Here is a 15107-nt window from a genome sequence, read left to right as displayed (position 1 = left end):
TGAGCATTCGCCTGTTTATTGAGGAGGCTGCTGCCTGGGCCACACTGCCTCCCCCAGCTGCCAGGTTCCTGGCCCGTTCAACCTGGTTTTCTGGCCATCCCTTTCCACCTGCGAGCTGCTCTTCATACTTCCATTTGCTTATACAGCCCAGAGCCGATTTCTGTTACAGCACCCCGGAGAAACATGAGTCAGGAATAATTTCTTTTTTTTTTTTTTTGAGACAGAGTCTCACTCTGTTGCCCAGGCTGGAGTGCACTGGCACAATCTCGGCACACTGCAACCTCCACGTGATTCTGCTGCCTCAACCTCCCGAGTAGCTGGGATTACAAGCCCCTGCCACCACGCCCGGCTAATACTTGTATTTTTAGTAGAGAGGGGGTTTCAGCATGTTGGCCAGGCTGGTCTCGAACTCCTGACCTCAGGTGATCCGCCCGCCTCGGCCTCCCAAAGTGCTGGGATTACAGGTGTGAGCCACTGTGCCCGGCCCGAATCAGGAATAATTCTGATGGCTAATGAAGACAGCTTCCGGGAGAGTAGGAGAAAGGGCACAGGATTCCAGGCAGAAGGCCCATCTAGGGCAAAGGTGAGGGTGTGGCTCAGGCTGCCTCCTTTGGGGAATGGCGAGTGTGTTCTGAGCTCAAGGTTCTTGGTAAGGGACAGAGAAGACTCAGGAAAGATCAGTTGAGCTGGAATGTGCGGGCTCTTGAATACCCTGCTCAGGAGCTGGAGGTGGGCTACCCTGCAGACTCCAGGCCATGAAGGCATGGGCTCTTGGGAAGCCCGAGAAGATGTCAGGCTGGTCTTTCCATGCCCTTGTGTATCTGAGACCAACTGTCACTAAATGTTTCCCTTACACCCTGGACACACAGCTAGACTCTACTTCTCAGGTTCTCTTGAAATACAAGTCTTGGCCAAGAGTGTGGAGGGAAATGCTGTGTATCACTTTGAGGTTGAGGCCATCAAAGCCTCCCACAAGTGGCCCTTTCTCTCCCCATGTACTTATGATGTTGATGCTCAAGGCAGCTTGAGAACTACCTGCTGAAGGCAGGGTCTCTGTCGCCAAAGGTCCTTGATTCAACAGTATGGAGCAGAGCTCTCATCTCAGCCAACTGGATTTTATCTGACCAACAGTCCAACATCTATTGGGTTGAGCCATGAGGTTTCAGGATTTATGTTATGGCTGCTAGCTTTTATTAATGCAGACCTGCAGACCTATGGGACACAGGGGAACTAACTGGGGTTTGGTGGGTTGTCACCAGAGGTTTATTTATTTTTAAGACAGGGTGTCACTCTGTCACCTAGGCTGGAATGCAGTGGGTCAATCATGGCTCACGGCAGCCTCGATCTCTCAGGCTCAAGTAATCCTCCCAACTCAGCCTCCTGAGTAGCTGGAGCCACAGGCAAGTGCCACCACACCTGGCTAAGTTTTTTAAAAAATTTTTGTAGAGATGGGGTCTCACTATGCTACCCAGGCTGGTCTTGAACTCCTGGGCTCAAGACCTCCCAAAGTACAGTGATACAGGTGTGAGCTACCATGCCTAGCAGTCACCAGAGGTGTTTTTGTTTGTTTGTTTGTTTGTTTGAGTCTCACTCTGTCACCCAGGCTGGAGTGCAGTGGCCGGATCTCAGCTCACTGCAAGCTCCGCCTCCCGGGTTTACGCCATTCTTCTGCCTCAGCCTCCCGAGTAGCTGGGACTACAGGCACCCGCCACCTCGCCCGGCTAATTTTTTGTATTTTTTAGTAGAGACAGGGTTTCACCGTGTTAGCCAGGATGGTCTCGATCTCCTGACCTCGTGATCCGCCCGTCTCAGCCTCCCAAAGTGCTGGGATTACAAGCTTGAGTCACCGCGCCCGGCCACACCAGAGGTTTATACCCTGGTTTACCACTGTTGTTCCTCATCTCACTATTTTAAGCCAGAACAAATCAGATAAAATAACTTTAATGCAGAATTTTGATGTTAATTAAAAGCTAGCTTGTTGGAAACTCTGTTCACTGCTATCTCAGGAGGGGGTGAGCTGATATCCCCAGAAGCCTACCAAAATGCAGGCACTTTCTCAGGGGAGGCTTACTGGCACCCGAACAGGTAGAGGTCTCTGGAAATACTTTTGGAAGCTGAAGAACGCTCTGATATGGAATGTAACATTTTTAGGGCAGAGGTGTATTTTTTTTTTTTTTTTGAGATGGAGTCTCGCTCTGCCAGGCTGGAGTACAGTGGTGCCATCTCAGTTCACTGCAACCTCCGTCTCCCGGGTTCAAGCGATTGTCCTGCCTCAGCCTCCCGAGTAGCTGGGACTACAAGCGCCCGCCACCACGCCCGGCTAATTTTTTGTATTTTGTTTAATAGAGACGGGGTTTCACAGTGTTAGCCGGGATGGTCTCGATCTCCTGACCTCGTGATCTGCCCATTTCGGCCTCCCAAAGTGCTGGGATTACAGGTGTGAGCCACCGCGCCTGGCCTATATTTATTTTTAAATTATTTATTTATTTATTTTTTATTTTTTATTTTTTATTTTTTTGAGATGGAGTCTCACTCTGTCGCCCAGGCTGGAGTGCAGTGGCGCAATCTCGGCTCACTGCAAGCTCTGCCTCCCGGGTTCCCACCATTCTCCTGGCTCAGCCTCCCGAGTAGCTGGGACTACAGGCGTCCGCAACCGCGCCCGGCTAATTTTTTGTATTTTTAGTAGAGACGGGGTTTCGCAGTGGTCTCGATCTCCTGACTTTGTGATCCGCCCGCCTTGGCCTCCCAAAGTGCTGGGATTACAGGCGTGAGCCACCGCGCCCGGCTATTTATTTTTATTTTTTGTAGAGACGGGGTTTCACCGTGTTAGGATGGTCTCGATCTCCTGACCTCGTGATCCACCTGCCTCGGCCTCCCAAAGTGCCCGGCCATAAGGGTACCATTTTTAATCTTTTATATAACATTTTTACTGTATCTTTTCTATGTTTAGACAAGTTTAGATACACAAAGACTTCCCGTTGTACTACAGTGGCCTACAGTAGTCAGTAACATGCTGTAATGGCGTGTAACCGAGGAGCAACAGGGTGTGCAGTAGAGGCCAGGTGTGTAGCAGGCTGCACCATCTATGTTTGTGTAAATGCACTCTAGAATGTTTGCACAACAAAATCGCCTAATAATGCACTTCTCAGAATGTATCCCCTTCATTAAGCAACCCAGGCCTGCACTTGGTAAGTGGATTATTCCAAAAGCCTCTGGTTTCCTGCCAGCTGCTGTGTCCCCTGACCACACCTCCTCACCCAGCAGTGAATTCGACATGGGCAGGAATAGGACCTTGTTTACCACTGAATCCCCAGCACAGGGCCAAGTCTATGGTGGGTGTCCAGCAGACACTGGTCCCTGGCCGGGCACGGTGGCTCACGCCTGAAATCCTAGCACTTTGGAAAGTTGAGGTGGGAGGATCTCTTAAGCTCAGGAGTTTGAGACCAGCCTGGGCAACATAGTGAGACCCCATCTCATGGAAAAAAAAAGAAAAAACTAAAAACAGATGAAAACACTGGTTCCTAAATGAAGGCCCAGAACTGAATCTAACTGAACCGCATTCACTTCTGGGTTCTTAGCACCCAAGATCTAGATTCAGTCAAGCACGCAGCAGTAATCAAGGGCCTACTTATACTTTTCGGAAAAATTATTTTTTATGGCCGGGCGCAGCGGCTCACACCTGTAATCCCTGCATGTTGGGAGGCCGAGGCAGGTGGATCATCTGAGGTCAGGAGTTTGACACCAGCCTGGCCAACATGATGAAACCCCGTCTCTACTAAAAATACAAAAAATTAGCCAGGCATTGTGGCCGGTGCCTGTAATCCCAGCTACTCAGGAAGCTGAGGCACACGAATCACTCGAACCCAGGAGGCAGAGGTTGTAGTGAGTTGAGATCGTGCCACTGCACTCCGGCCTGGGTGACAACAGCAAAACTCCGTCTCAAAAAAAAAGAAAAATTAGGCCGGGCGCGGTGGCTCAAGCCTGTAATCCCAGCACTTTGGGAGGCCGAGATGGGCGGATCACGAGGTCAGGAGATCGAGACCATCCTGGCTAACGCGGTGAAACCCCGTCTCTACTAAAAAATACAAAAAACTAGCCGGGCGAGGTGGCGGGCGCCTGTAGTCCCAGCTACTCGGGAGGCTGAGGCAGGAGAATGGCGTAAACCCGGGAGGTGGAGCTTGCAGTGAGCTGAGATCCGGCCACTGCACTCTAGCCTGGGCGACAGAGCGAGACTCTGTCTCAAAAAAAAAAAAAAAAAAAAAAAAAAAGAAAAATTATTTTGCATTTACTCTTAACATGATTTTAGTAGCCAAGCCAATCTCGATGAAGGAGCATCTGCTGCTACAGATCATCCTGTGTGCCCTCTCACAGACACCCCAAGACTTCAGGCCTGGGCCTGCAGCCCCTTTCCATGGTGAGAAGCAGCTGCGGGGCCCCTGCAGGGTTGTGCCTCAGCCAAGAGGGGTGCCTCACACATGCCCCTGCATGGGAGGAGGTGGGCTCACTCTCCAGCAGACAGACAAACAGAAATGGCCCCAGGGAACAGGTGAAGGTTCTGAAGCAAGAATTTATTCCAAGCAAACACGTGGGCATGGACACAGCTATCTCAGAGCCTACGCCACTCAGCAGAGTCACACATTTCAAAGCAGGTCACACAAGTCCCTCATGAACAGTCTTCCAGCTTCAGCCCTTCTCTTGCCACCTCTGTGGTCTGAGCTGGGGGAGGGGGAGGGCCTCCTAGTTCCCAAACAAAACACAGGTACCTAAGGGCTGAGAGAAAATTACACAGCCTTATTTTTATTAGTATCTATCAAGAAAAAAAAAAATCAAAATTCCCTTCCTGCTCCAACCCCACCTCCACCAACCGGGCCCTCGGGGAGCAGCGTCTGCCCAGTGAGGACCTGCTGCCAGAGCTGTCCTTGGAGCCTGGGCACCTGTGCACGGCCACCCCTCATGCCTGTGAGCCGCCACAGGTTCCTTCCTCCACAGTGTGGGGATGAAAGGGCGGCTGGTATTTCTCCAACCTTCAGCTGTCGGTCTTGGGCACTTGGAAGAGATCAGCGAGGTCCAGCAGGGCTTGGCGGATGTGGTTTCCAAAGCGCTGGGCATTCTGTGGGAGCCAAGAGCTCAGATGCACCGTCATATATGCACCCACCCCACTGTCCCCACAAGCAAGGACGCCTCCCCGGCCAAAGACACCTGTGTTCCTGGGCAGCCCCAGGTGGCACCCTTCCTCAGGCCTGAGCTGGGGCAGCAGACTCACCGTCTCTGAGCTTGAGAACTTGCTGGAGATGTGGAAGAAGATCGTGTTCTCGCCTGCGATCATGTAGGAAACTCCATAGCCATCATCTGCTACCTGAGGGCAACACGAAGGGTGAAGGAGAAGGGCAGAACTCAAACCCTGAAGATCCGAAAACCAAGCTGATGTGGAACTTGTTCTTCCCACAAGAGTTGCAGGAACGGGCCCCGGCCCTAGACACTGCATTTTTCCTGAGGACCACCCCCAGGAAACCGTGAAAACCAAAGAATGCCGCCCAGACCCCACCAAGGGATCTAGGACCCCCCAGTTTCCCTCAGGGGGCCTATACTCTAGATCACGCCGTCTCTCTCCAGAGGGTTCTCTAGCCTTCTGACAAACTAGCCCACGAGAAGGCTTCTGTGGGAGACAGCTGCACTCTCTTGGATAAGCAGACTTCAGAAGCACCCAGTGCCCTGCTCAGTGCCCTGGAAACAGCCTCAGGCACCGTCATGCTCCAGCAGGGAGGTATTTGGGATGGGCGGGTCCCAGGCACCTGGCTGCCTGAGGCCACAGCGAACATTCTGCTTCCGTGCAGGTCTGGCGTTATGCTCTCCTCTAAGCAAGGTGCTCCTGCCTCTGGTCTGACCTCAGGGCCTGCACTCGCCACTGAAACCCTCAGGGCCCTGGTGCTGCCCACCCACCCCCTTCAGGGGCACTCACAGGGCCAAAGCCACCTCCAGCACCCAGGTGACTGGGGTGCTGCTCTGGGTCAAACATGCGGATCTGGGATTGGGGGATCTGGCTGGTGGAGAGACGCCAGGGTTCCGAGAGCACCTGCAATGGAGGCCGCAGCTGGTCAGACGCCACACGCCCAAAGCACCTGTCCGACAGGTGGTGTCTGCGACCTACTCTGAGCCAGGCACTGTTCTGCTGAGGGTGCAGGAGCTCCCTGGCCACCACCCCGTGGTCCCCTTTGCACATGCCACATAAGGCTTGTGTGAGCTGCCTCTCCCCACCACAGCCTCACTAGTCTCAGTAGTGCTGTCACCACCTGACAGATCATACGTTTGTCTGTTCCCTGTCACAAGAACACCAACGACACGAAGAGGATGTTGCTCCCGCTGGGCCCAGGACCGCAGGCCCAGCTGGGGTGTGGGCGGGAAAGCTGGCCCAGCCCTCCAGGGAGCTTCAGGGGAGCCAGCCAGACAGAACACAGGCCGTGCTCCCTCATGAGATGGCCCAAGCCCTGGGTGTAGGAGGGCAGTGGGACAAAGGACACACCCAACAACGGTGCTGACCTCAGCGAGGAAAGGAGAGCTGACTCCCAGGTACTTGGAGACCAAGTAAAGGCAGAAGAGGTGCCTGTCGATCCCTGCCCCGGTCATGGCCAGGCGGTACATATTCTGGTGCTTCTTAGCAGCTTTCTGGAAGAGATCTCGCAGGTCTGCTTTCTGTGGGGCAGAAGTAAAGGGGTGAAGAGTAGCCCTGACCCTCCAGGTGGACAGGAGGCAGACGACCGTGGCCCCCATGCGGGGCAGAGGACACTCACCGCGTGGGACTTCTCCACCATAGCCTGCACAAAGGCTGTGGACTCGCTGGTACAGGAACGCACAGTCTCAGTCCGTCCCTCCCGGAACATTCTCGTCATTGAGGCCTCATAGGTCAGGCAGAACTTACCCCTGTCCTGGGATATACAGAGGGGTGAATCTGGCAGGCGGACCCTGGCACCACCCTGCCCTCTCAGCAGCGGGAGGTGGGGCCCTACCCGGAAGTGCGCCAGCTGCAGTGCGATCTGCACAAAGGCATCGGGGCTGGTCCGGCACTTCTTGATGAGGCCTTTGCCAAAGGGCAGGAACTGGAAGCAGTACAGCTCCACATCGTCTGCCAGCGCCTTGGCCACCTGGTAGGAACTCTCGATGACCGCCTGGCACTGCCAAGACATGGGAAGGGTCAGCTGCAGGCAGGGCTCTCCAAGCAGGACTCTGGGTCACATCCAGGAGGCATGAAGTTTAGCTGGTGGAAGAAGGGCACAGCCGGCCAAGACATGGGAAGGGTCAGCTGAGGGCAGGGCTCTCCAAGCAGGACTCTGGGTCACGTCTAGGAGGCATGACATTTAGCTGGTGGAGGAAGGGCACAGCTGGCCAAGACATCTTCAGGAGGAGGGTATGCAAAAGACAATCTGAGGGAGAATCAGCCCCCAGAGGCTGGGCTGAGCTTTGTGGGGAAGAGGGAAGTGCTGAAAATGCTCCAGGGGCCTGTGAGTGCCGCCCCCATCTCATGGCCTTCTCTAAACACAGATGGCCCCACGGGCAGTGGGTGGTCTCTGTCCTCCCTGAAGCCAGTTTGGACTCTACGGGTATCCTGAGATGTGCCCTGTGCCTTCCCAAGGGCTGGGTCAGGCGGTGGGGCCAGCAGGCGGGGAGGAGGAGGAGCAGGGGGACTCAGGCCTTGTTGGGGTTGTACCCGCCCGCTGCTTTGTGGTCTCACATCTGCTCTGGGAGCTTCCAACCCACCTGTTTTGGAATGTCCCACTGCAGCCGCGTAGGAGGTGGGAGCGCAGGGTTCGGTTTGCCCAGGCAGTGCCCAGTCTCCGTGTAGCCCAGGTGGAAGCTGTCTGTGCCCAGGACAAACTGCAGGGAGAGGATGAGGCTGAGAGGCCGGCCTCATCCCCTCCAGCCTGCCCTGCAGGTTCCCTCTGCAAGGCTATTACCTCCCAGAGGTGCCCAATGATGGGAGCATCTGCCCACGCATGCTCTGCATTGAGACCTAGCTGGCCATTCTTGAAGGAAATAAGAGTGAAGGATTTGTCAAACCACCTGCGGGGAGAGTAGACACATGAAGAACCAAAGCTGGGAATGTCCAGAGGAGCCTGACCTGCAACCCCAACCTTTAACCCTAACTCGGATGTTACCCTAACCCTAACCCTAACACCAACCCTATTCTCTCTCTTCTCTCTCTCTCTCTTTTTAATTGAGATGGGGTCTTGCTTTGTTGCCCAGGCTGGAGTGCAGTGGTGTAATCTTGACTCCCTGTAACCACCCGGGTTCCAGGGGTTCTCCTGCCTCAGCCTCCCGACTAGCTGGGATTACAGGTGCCTGCCACCATGCCCGGCTTCTAACCCTACTCTCTAACCCAAACCCTAACCTTTAACCCTAACCACTATCCCTACCTAACCACTAATCACAATCCTAACTACTTTTAAGAAAGGGCTTGCTACATTGCCCAGGCTGGTCTTGAGCTCCTGTGCTCAAGTGATCCACCCGCCTCGGCCTCCCAAAGTGCTAGGATCACAGGTGTGTGCCACCGCACCCAGCTCACAACCTACCTTTTATCTTCAATCCTCTAACCATAACCCTAACCTTTAACCCTAAGCTATGACTTGTGGGGCGGGGGCAGCCACACCTGTTGTAGCAGTTGCCATGTAGCAGGGCCTTGCCATAGAGGCTGAGGCTGGCCTCGTCTTCGGGGTCATAGCGGTAGGACTCCTCATCCAGGGCCACGAAGAAAGCGGCACGCTCGATGGCCTCCAAGGCAGCCTTGTTCTTTCCAGAGCTAAAGAAGGCCTGGCGTGCCTGCGCCCACTCCACCCTGCAGCATGGGGCAGGGTAAGCAGTAGCCACATGGACTTGGGATGAGGGTGCCTCCGAGGGCCTGGCTGGACCTGGAGATGGGGGTGGGGTGCCAGGCTGGACCTGGAGATTGGGGGGTGCCAGGCTGGACCTGGAGACTGGGGATTACCAGGCTGGACCTGGAGATGGGGGGGTGCCAGGCTAGGCCTGGAGGTGGGGGGGTATGTACTAGACTGGGCCTGGAGGGGGGTGGGTGTGGGGCGGGGGGGGGGGGGGGGGTGGGGGGTACGTGCCAGGCTGGGCTTGGAGGTGGGGGTGCCAGGGTGTTTCGGAGGGTGTCCCCACCCTCTGCACATTCTCACCTAGCTGCCACCTGTCAGAGGGAGGTTATGCTGGCTGTCCTGCGGCCATTACCACCAATGCCCCTCCCCTAGTTGTGCCTTCAGCCTCCAGTTCCAGGGTGGCAGGCAGGGCCATGCTCCTCTTCTCATGGAGCCCTGAACCTCAAGCTGAGGACAGTCCCTCCCCACAGGCTGATACCTTCCTCCTGCAGTGAGGGCTGCCAGCTTCTCCTCCCCAGGCTGAGGTGGGGAGGGGTCATCCAGGATCCTCTGGAACTGCATCTCCAGATCCTGAGGCTTGAGCAGACGGGAGCCCTCATAGAGCCACAGCTTGAAGAAGCGTCCCTTGTGGTAGACAGCCACGTGCCGGCTGTCTGAGAGGTGCTGCAGCACATCTGTGACAGAGGCCATGGGCAAGCTGAGGCGGGACCCCGGCTACATCCTGGGAAGGGCCCACCTCCCATGCACTGGGTGTCCCTGCAGACCCTGCTTTGTTCAGCCTCTGCCTGGGCCTTCCTGCCCCCTGGATGGGATCCGAGTGTCCTAAACCAGGCCCTGTGCTGGTGCTTCCGCTACCTCCCATATAACATCAACAACAATCCTATGAAATATTTCACAGAAGAGGAAACGCACTAGGAGATTGTGCAAACCGCCTAAGGATACAGTGTCAGAAGCAGGGAAGGCTGCTGCCTCTGCCAGACCCCTGGGTGCGCCTCTCCCTTCCTCTGCTGGCTCCATGGTGGCACCCGGCCTGTCCTAAGCTTTCGGCTGCAGCGAGATTCCCTTCACCACGCACAGTGAGCCCCGGAGGCGCGGGGGCTCTGCTCTGGGCCCCGTGGGGTCCCTGAACCAGCATCATGCCTGTAAATAACAGATGTCTAGTATCTGTCACAATTGACTACTGTTCACAGTTTCAGGACCCTGAGACACTGGGGACGCTTGGTGATGAGCAGGCAGGAGGGCAGCGAGCCAGCCAGACGGCCCACAGGGAGCAGGGAGGGCTCAGTTACCTGTCTCCTTGCCCGGGACCCGAGTGGTGTTGAACATCCTCTCCATCTGATAGGAGCACATGGGCACTATGCCTAGTGCCATCACCTGGGGGAAGGCCCAGCATGGCTCAGACTCAGGTCTCCTCTCCCATCCCACCTTCAACCCTGACACAACTCACAGGCTTGATTTCTTCACGGTCCAGTTTACGGCGATACATGATCATGGCGTGGATGGTGTTTCCCAGGCGGGCTGCCTGCACGTCTGTATTCTTGATGAGCACAAGGTCCTACAGAGAAAGCAGAGCCCGCGGGGTGGGGGCCTCTGTCTGGGTGTCACCTGGGTCTTGCTGACCCAAGGACCAGTCTATTCGGGGGCCTGAGGTGTTCTGTCTCCCTCCTCCGGTCCATCCTGCACATGCTGTCAGGGTGAGCCTCCAGAAATGCACAGCTGGTCACAGTAACCCTCTGCTCCAGCTTCAGCCGGGGCTGCTTTTTCAACTCTTTATTTTTTAGAGTTAGGTTCTTGCTCTGTCACCCAGGCTGGAGTGCAGTGGGGCAAGCATGGCTCACTGCAGCCTCAAATTTCTGGCCCTAAGTCATTCTCCTGCCTCAGCCTCCTGAGTTGCAGGGATTAGAGTCATGCACCACCATGCCTGACTCTGAGCTGCCTTTTTATTTATTTATTTATTTATTTATTTATTTATTTATTTATTTATTTTTTGAGACGGAGTCTTGCTCTGTCGCCCAAGCTGGAGTACAATGGTGCGATCCTGGCTCACTACAAGCTCCGCCTCCTGGGTTCACGCCATTCTACTGCCCCAGCCTCCCGAGTAGCTGGGACTACAGGCGCCCACCACCTCGCCCGGCTCATTTTTTTGTATTTTTAGTAGAGACAGGATTTCACCATGGTCTCGATCTCCTGACCTTGTGATTCGCCCGCCTCGGCCTCCCAAAGTGCTGGGATTACAGGCGTGAGCCACCGCGCCCGGCCTATTTCTTTATTTTTATTTATTTATTTATTTATTTTTATTTTTTTATTTTTTTGAGATGGAGTCTCGCTCTGTTGCCCAGGCTGGAGTACAGTGGCGCTATCTCGGCTCACTGCAAGCTCCGCCCCCCGGGTTCATGCCATTCTCCTGCCTCAGCCTCCCGAGTAGAAGGGACTACAGGCGCCCACCACCATGCCCAGCTAATTTTTTGTAGTTTTAGTAGAGACGGGGTTTCACCGTGTTTGGATGGTCTCGATCTCCTGACCTCGTGATCTACCTGCCTCGGCCTCCCAAGGTGCTGGGATTACAGGCGTGAGCCACTGCATCCGGCCTGAGCTGCCTTTTTATAACCTGTTTTATGTGCTTGTATTCTACTTATTTTGCTTTGATAAAGGGGTTCTACCACTAAAAAGCAGTTTAAAACCTCTGGTATGGACAAGTTGTGTGTAAGTTCCTGGAAGGACAGCTTATGGAGGAGAATTCTGATAGACTCTGGCAAGTCAAGTGTGCTTTGGACAGTGGGAAAGGAGAGAAGAGGCGTGCCATACAGCCTGGGTGGCTGGGAGACCCAGAGACTCAGAAGGGCCAGTTACATGGGGCAGAGGCAGACTGTGACCTCCTGAGCTCTAAAAGCAGCAGCCTGGCCTTCATTCTGCTGTCCGGCTCTGCAGAGGGACACAAAGCAAGACGTGTTCTAGACAACTCCCTGGTTATGGTGTCAGGGCAGCTGGGATCCCATGGCCAGGATGCCAGTGAGGAAACCAAGGAAAGAGGTGACAGAGCCTGAGATGGGTAGGGGCAGTGACCCTGGGACTCTGAGAGAGGTGGTGGCAGGCTGGGGGTCACCACTCTCCTCATCCTCAGGATCTCCACTGCCCCAAAGCTGCTTCTGGACTCTTCTAGGATCTCCTCTCCCTCTGCCCTTTCCCTCAGGCCTCACTCCATAACCCCCACTTGCCCACGGAAGCTGCTACCAGAGCTCCGGGCTATCCTCCAGGTCCTCTGCCTTGGAGCTGGGACAGAGCGAGGACGCGCAGGGGCCTGGGGGCTCCAGTTCATACCATGACATAGTAGTTGCTGTTCACCATGAGAGGGCTCCTGCCTCGAAGGTAGATGTACTCTTCCCACCAGTCACTCACCTGTGGGCAGGTGGAAGGTTAGAGCTGGGGCGGGGGCAGCCAGGACACATGGCAGGTGACAATGAGCCCGGGGCACAAACTTACATAGTTACTCGCCCACCATGACTTGAGCACCAGGTATTTCTGCAGCCTGGGGGCAGTCTTGTTCTGGAATTCTTTGGCCAGCATCTCCATGCGGTAATATTCCTCATCATCCAACAAGGGGCGCACAGACTCTAGGTACTGTCCAGCCAGTTATCATCACCGTGGGGTCAGATGGCGAGGGCTGCCTCTATCTTAATCCTCTTCCCACCTCTTCCTCCTCACCCAGCCCCATTATTCTCAAGCCCTTAAGGCCACTCTTTGCACAGAACCTTATATTTGGAAACATCTCCTGAATCCAGCCTCCCCCGCCCACTGGGATGCCCAAGCGAGGCCCTCACCCGCTGAATTGTGGCTGACACCCTGGGCACAGGAAGCTTGGGCAGAGATGTCTGGAAGCTGTAGAGCATGGGGTGCCGGCTGGATAGAAGGCGGACACACATCTAGGGGTACAGAGCAGAGTGCTGGGGTGGGAGCCAGTGGCAAGAATGGAAACCAACCAGCAACTCCCTGAGACCCTCAGAACCATCCCAGCCCCTCTAGAACAAACCACACAACAGGCACCAGTGCCCTGTCTGCCTCTCCCTTCTAGCTCAGAACCCTAAAGGAGCCCAAAGCATCTCAACCCAGGTGCCTGAACCCCTCCACTGACTGCTGCTCACAGCCCAGATCCTGGTCAAGTTGCTGGTCTTGCCATGCATCTCAAACATCCACCCATGGTAGGAGAGAAGCAGCTTCAGGGTTTGGCGGAAGAAGAAGATGCCCGTCACCCAGACGCCCGTGGAGAAGATGGCCATGCTGAGAAGTGCCCGGGTCTGCGGGGTCTGGTAGGGGCCACACCTACTGGAGAGGGGGCAAAGGCTGCAGGGGGTCCTCCTGAGGCCAGCCTCGGGTGGCTGTGAACTGTCTCAGGGGAGACATCAAGAGGAAGAACCTCCCTGGGCACACTCATGTCTGACTGCAACAAATAAGAGTTGACATAGGACTAAGACAATGGTTGTCATAGGGGAGGGCTGCCCTGTGACTGCCAATGGCTATTGTCCTGTATCTGCCCAGCTCAGAACCTCAGGCTTGGGAGCTGGGCCCAGCCCTCCCTGGTGACACCTGTGCCCTTCCAGTTTCACTCCTTACCCCTGAGGGAGGCATCTCTGGATGCAACCGACCAGCCCCAAGGAGACGTCCACGTTGCAGAAGGAGGAACCCACTGTTGCCATGACGACGACCAGCCAGCTGGTGGGGCTGCCAGGGTACACGCCCCTGAGGATGCCATTCTGCGGGCAGAAACAGGCGCCCTTATGGAGCCGGAGGGCGTGAGGTTAGCCTGCCTGTGAAGTTTTGGAAACCGGCTCCTGGTCTTGGCCTGGAGGGCGTTCTCTCCTGATGCCCTGCTGTGCTCCTTCCTCCTCCACACCCACAGCTCCCTGTGTCCGACCACATCCTGTGCACCCCTCTGGCGTCTGCACTTCCAGAACCTGTACCGGGCGGAACTGCCAGCCAAGGAGGCAGTGAGGGACCCTAACAAAGCGGTTAACAGCCGACAGCCGGCCTCTGCCCCCGCTGTGAGAGCTCCGTTCTGCACCTGCTGGGAGAAGCACCTGTGCGCACCTTGATGCGGATCAGGCGTTTCTTCCAGGAGTTGATCCCAGACAGGTAGACGTGTTTCAGGGCCTCCCGACTGAGCCGGAAGTCGACCCCCTCTGGGGTCACCGTGAACTGGAAGGCCACGGCCTGGTGCGCTTCCGCCATCCTGGGGGTTGGTCGGCACCTAGGACGGGGGCAGGTGGGTGCGCGGGCGCGCTTAGGCCGCCCCGCGCCAGCTGCGCCGAGACGCCCCCAGCCAGTTCGCGACCCCTCGCACCCCCCACCCCGCGACGAGCGGCTGCCCCCGGCCCGCGCCCCCCGCCAGGCCAACCGCCGCCAAATCCTCGCGCCAGCCTTCCGGGTGGGCACAGCCACGGTGGCGCAGGGGGTTTGGGCCTTGAAAGCTGCAGGAGCCCCAAGGACGGTGAAGTGCAGCCTGGAGTGGGGGGCGTCAGCGAGGGCGCGGGCAGGGAAGAGAAGCGCCCCTGGAAGCGGAGTGGCCTGGACAGAGGCAGGGTTCAGGCGCCCGCCCTTCCCCGCCCGACCGCGCGGGCCCCAGCACCATCCTCGCCCCTGTGCAGGGCTGGGGGCCCAGACCCCCGCGGGCCGCCCTGCACCGGCCCCTACTCACAGCTCAGGTTCGCTCCTGTCCGCGCGTGGGGCCAGCCACTCTGGCCCGTGTCCCCACGTCCTTCAGGCCTAGCCACCCCCGCCCCGCCCTCACCAGGAACCTGACACCTACTCCCAAATCGGGGTCCGGAAAAACGTGGGGCGGGAACCAGACCACCCGCCTTCCGCGGTGGGAATTGCAGGGCGGGGCTGGGTTTCTGCGCCGTGAAGGTTGCTCAAAGGTCTGGGAGCCTGGGGGGCCCCAGAGAGTCTCGTGAGGATGGTGGCATTAGAGCTAAAAATAGCCAAATGTAGGGAAAAGGTCACTGATGTGTCAGCTGTGCCTGTTCTGGGATCGCTGGTGCTCCGGGCGGCATCCCCACCTCAGGGTCGTCTTCATACCCCCATCACTCTCCTTCTCCTCCCCAAGTCCTAGTATTTACTATTCTAAGCTGGAGCCAGGGGAGTGGGGAGGGATGGGGGACCCCCACTGGCAGCATGAACCCTAACCACTTTCAAGCCCAGGGCACTGAAGAGTCCCTCTGTGTGTACTGCTTGGTTTGGTACTTT

General features: G+C 56.4%; 1 protein-coding gene across 6 annotated transcripts; it reads right to left on the bottom strand.

The window, feature by feature from the left end:
* Window positions 1–4547: 4547 nt before the first annotated feature.
* Window positions 4548–15022, bottom strand: CPT1B (carnitine palmitoyltransferase 1B). 6 transcript variants are annotated; one of them, XM_009217617.3, is made up of 20 exons: window positions 14560–15022; window positions 13953–14112; window positions 13479–13618; window positions 13010–13190; window positions 12689–12790; window positions 12351–12488; window positions 12189–12266; window positions 10318–10425; window positions 10160–10244; window positions 9349–9544; window positions 8642–8827; window positions 7950–8055; window positions 7753–7869; window positions 7005–7169; window positions 6789–6923; window positions 6538–6690; window positions 5960–6073; window positions 5264–5356; window positions 5025–5110; window positions 4548–4770 (listed from the first exon to the last, which is right to left on the bottom strand). In XM_009217617.3, exons 2-19 carry the CDS (start codon window positions 14091–14093, stop codon window positions 5027–5029), a joined length of 2322 nt encoding a protein of 773 aa, XP_009215881.1. In that variant the 5' UTR covers window positions 14094–14112; window positions 14560–15022; the 3' UTR covers window positions 4548–4770; window positions 5025–5026. The 6 variants fall into 6 exon arrangements, 5 of the variants coding, with proteins under 5 accessions (XP_009215881.1, XP_003905816.1, XP_009215878.1 ...); XM_003905767.4 differs by having other exon boundaries at window positions 13010–13187; XR_652951.3 differs by having other exon boundaries at window positions 4902–5110; window positions 6789–7169.
* Window positions 15023–15107: the final 85 nt, after the last annotated feature.

The sequence above is a fragment of the Papio anubis genome, chromosome 16 (assembly GCF_008728515.1).
Source record: "Papio anubis isolate 15944 chromosome 16, Panubis1.0, whole genome shotgun sequence".
NCBI classification, from domain to species: domain Eukaryota; kingdom Metazoa; phylum Chordata; class Mammalia; order Primates; family Cercopithecidae; genus Papio; species Papio anubis.
The sequence above is the reverse complement of the archived record's forward strand: the minus strand, read 5'-3'. Positions and strand labels throughout refer to the sequence as shown.

Bases quoted from the DNA above. Each gene is read 5' to 3' on its own strand.
- CPT1B (XM_009217614.3), bottom strand. From the start codon at position 14,093: ATGGCGGAAGCGCACCAGGCCGTGGCCTTCCAGTTCACGGTGACCCCA. The intron at 12,791-13,009 runs GTGAGCAGCAGT...CTGTACCCCTAG, and splicing joins ACTTGACCAGGATCTGGGCT to ATGTGTGTCCGCCTTCTATC. The intron at 12,267-12,350 runs GTAAGTTTGTGC...ACCTGCCCACAG, and splicing joins CATGGTGGGCGAGTAACTAT to GTGAGTGACTGGTGGGAAGA.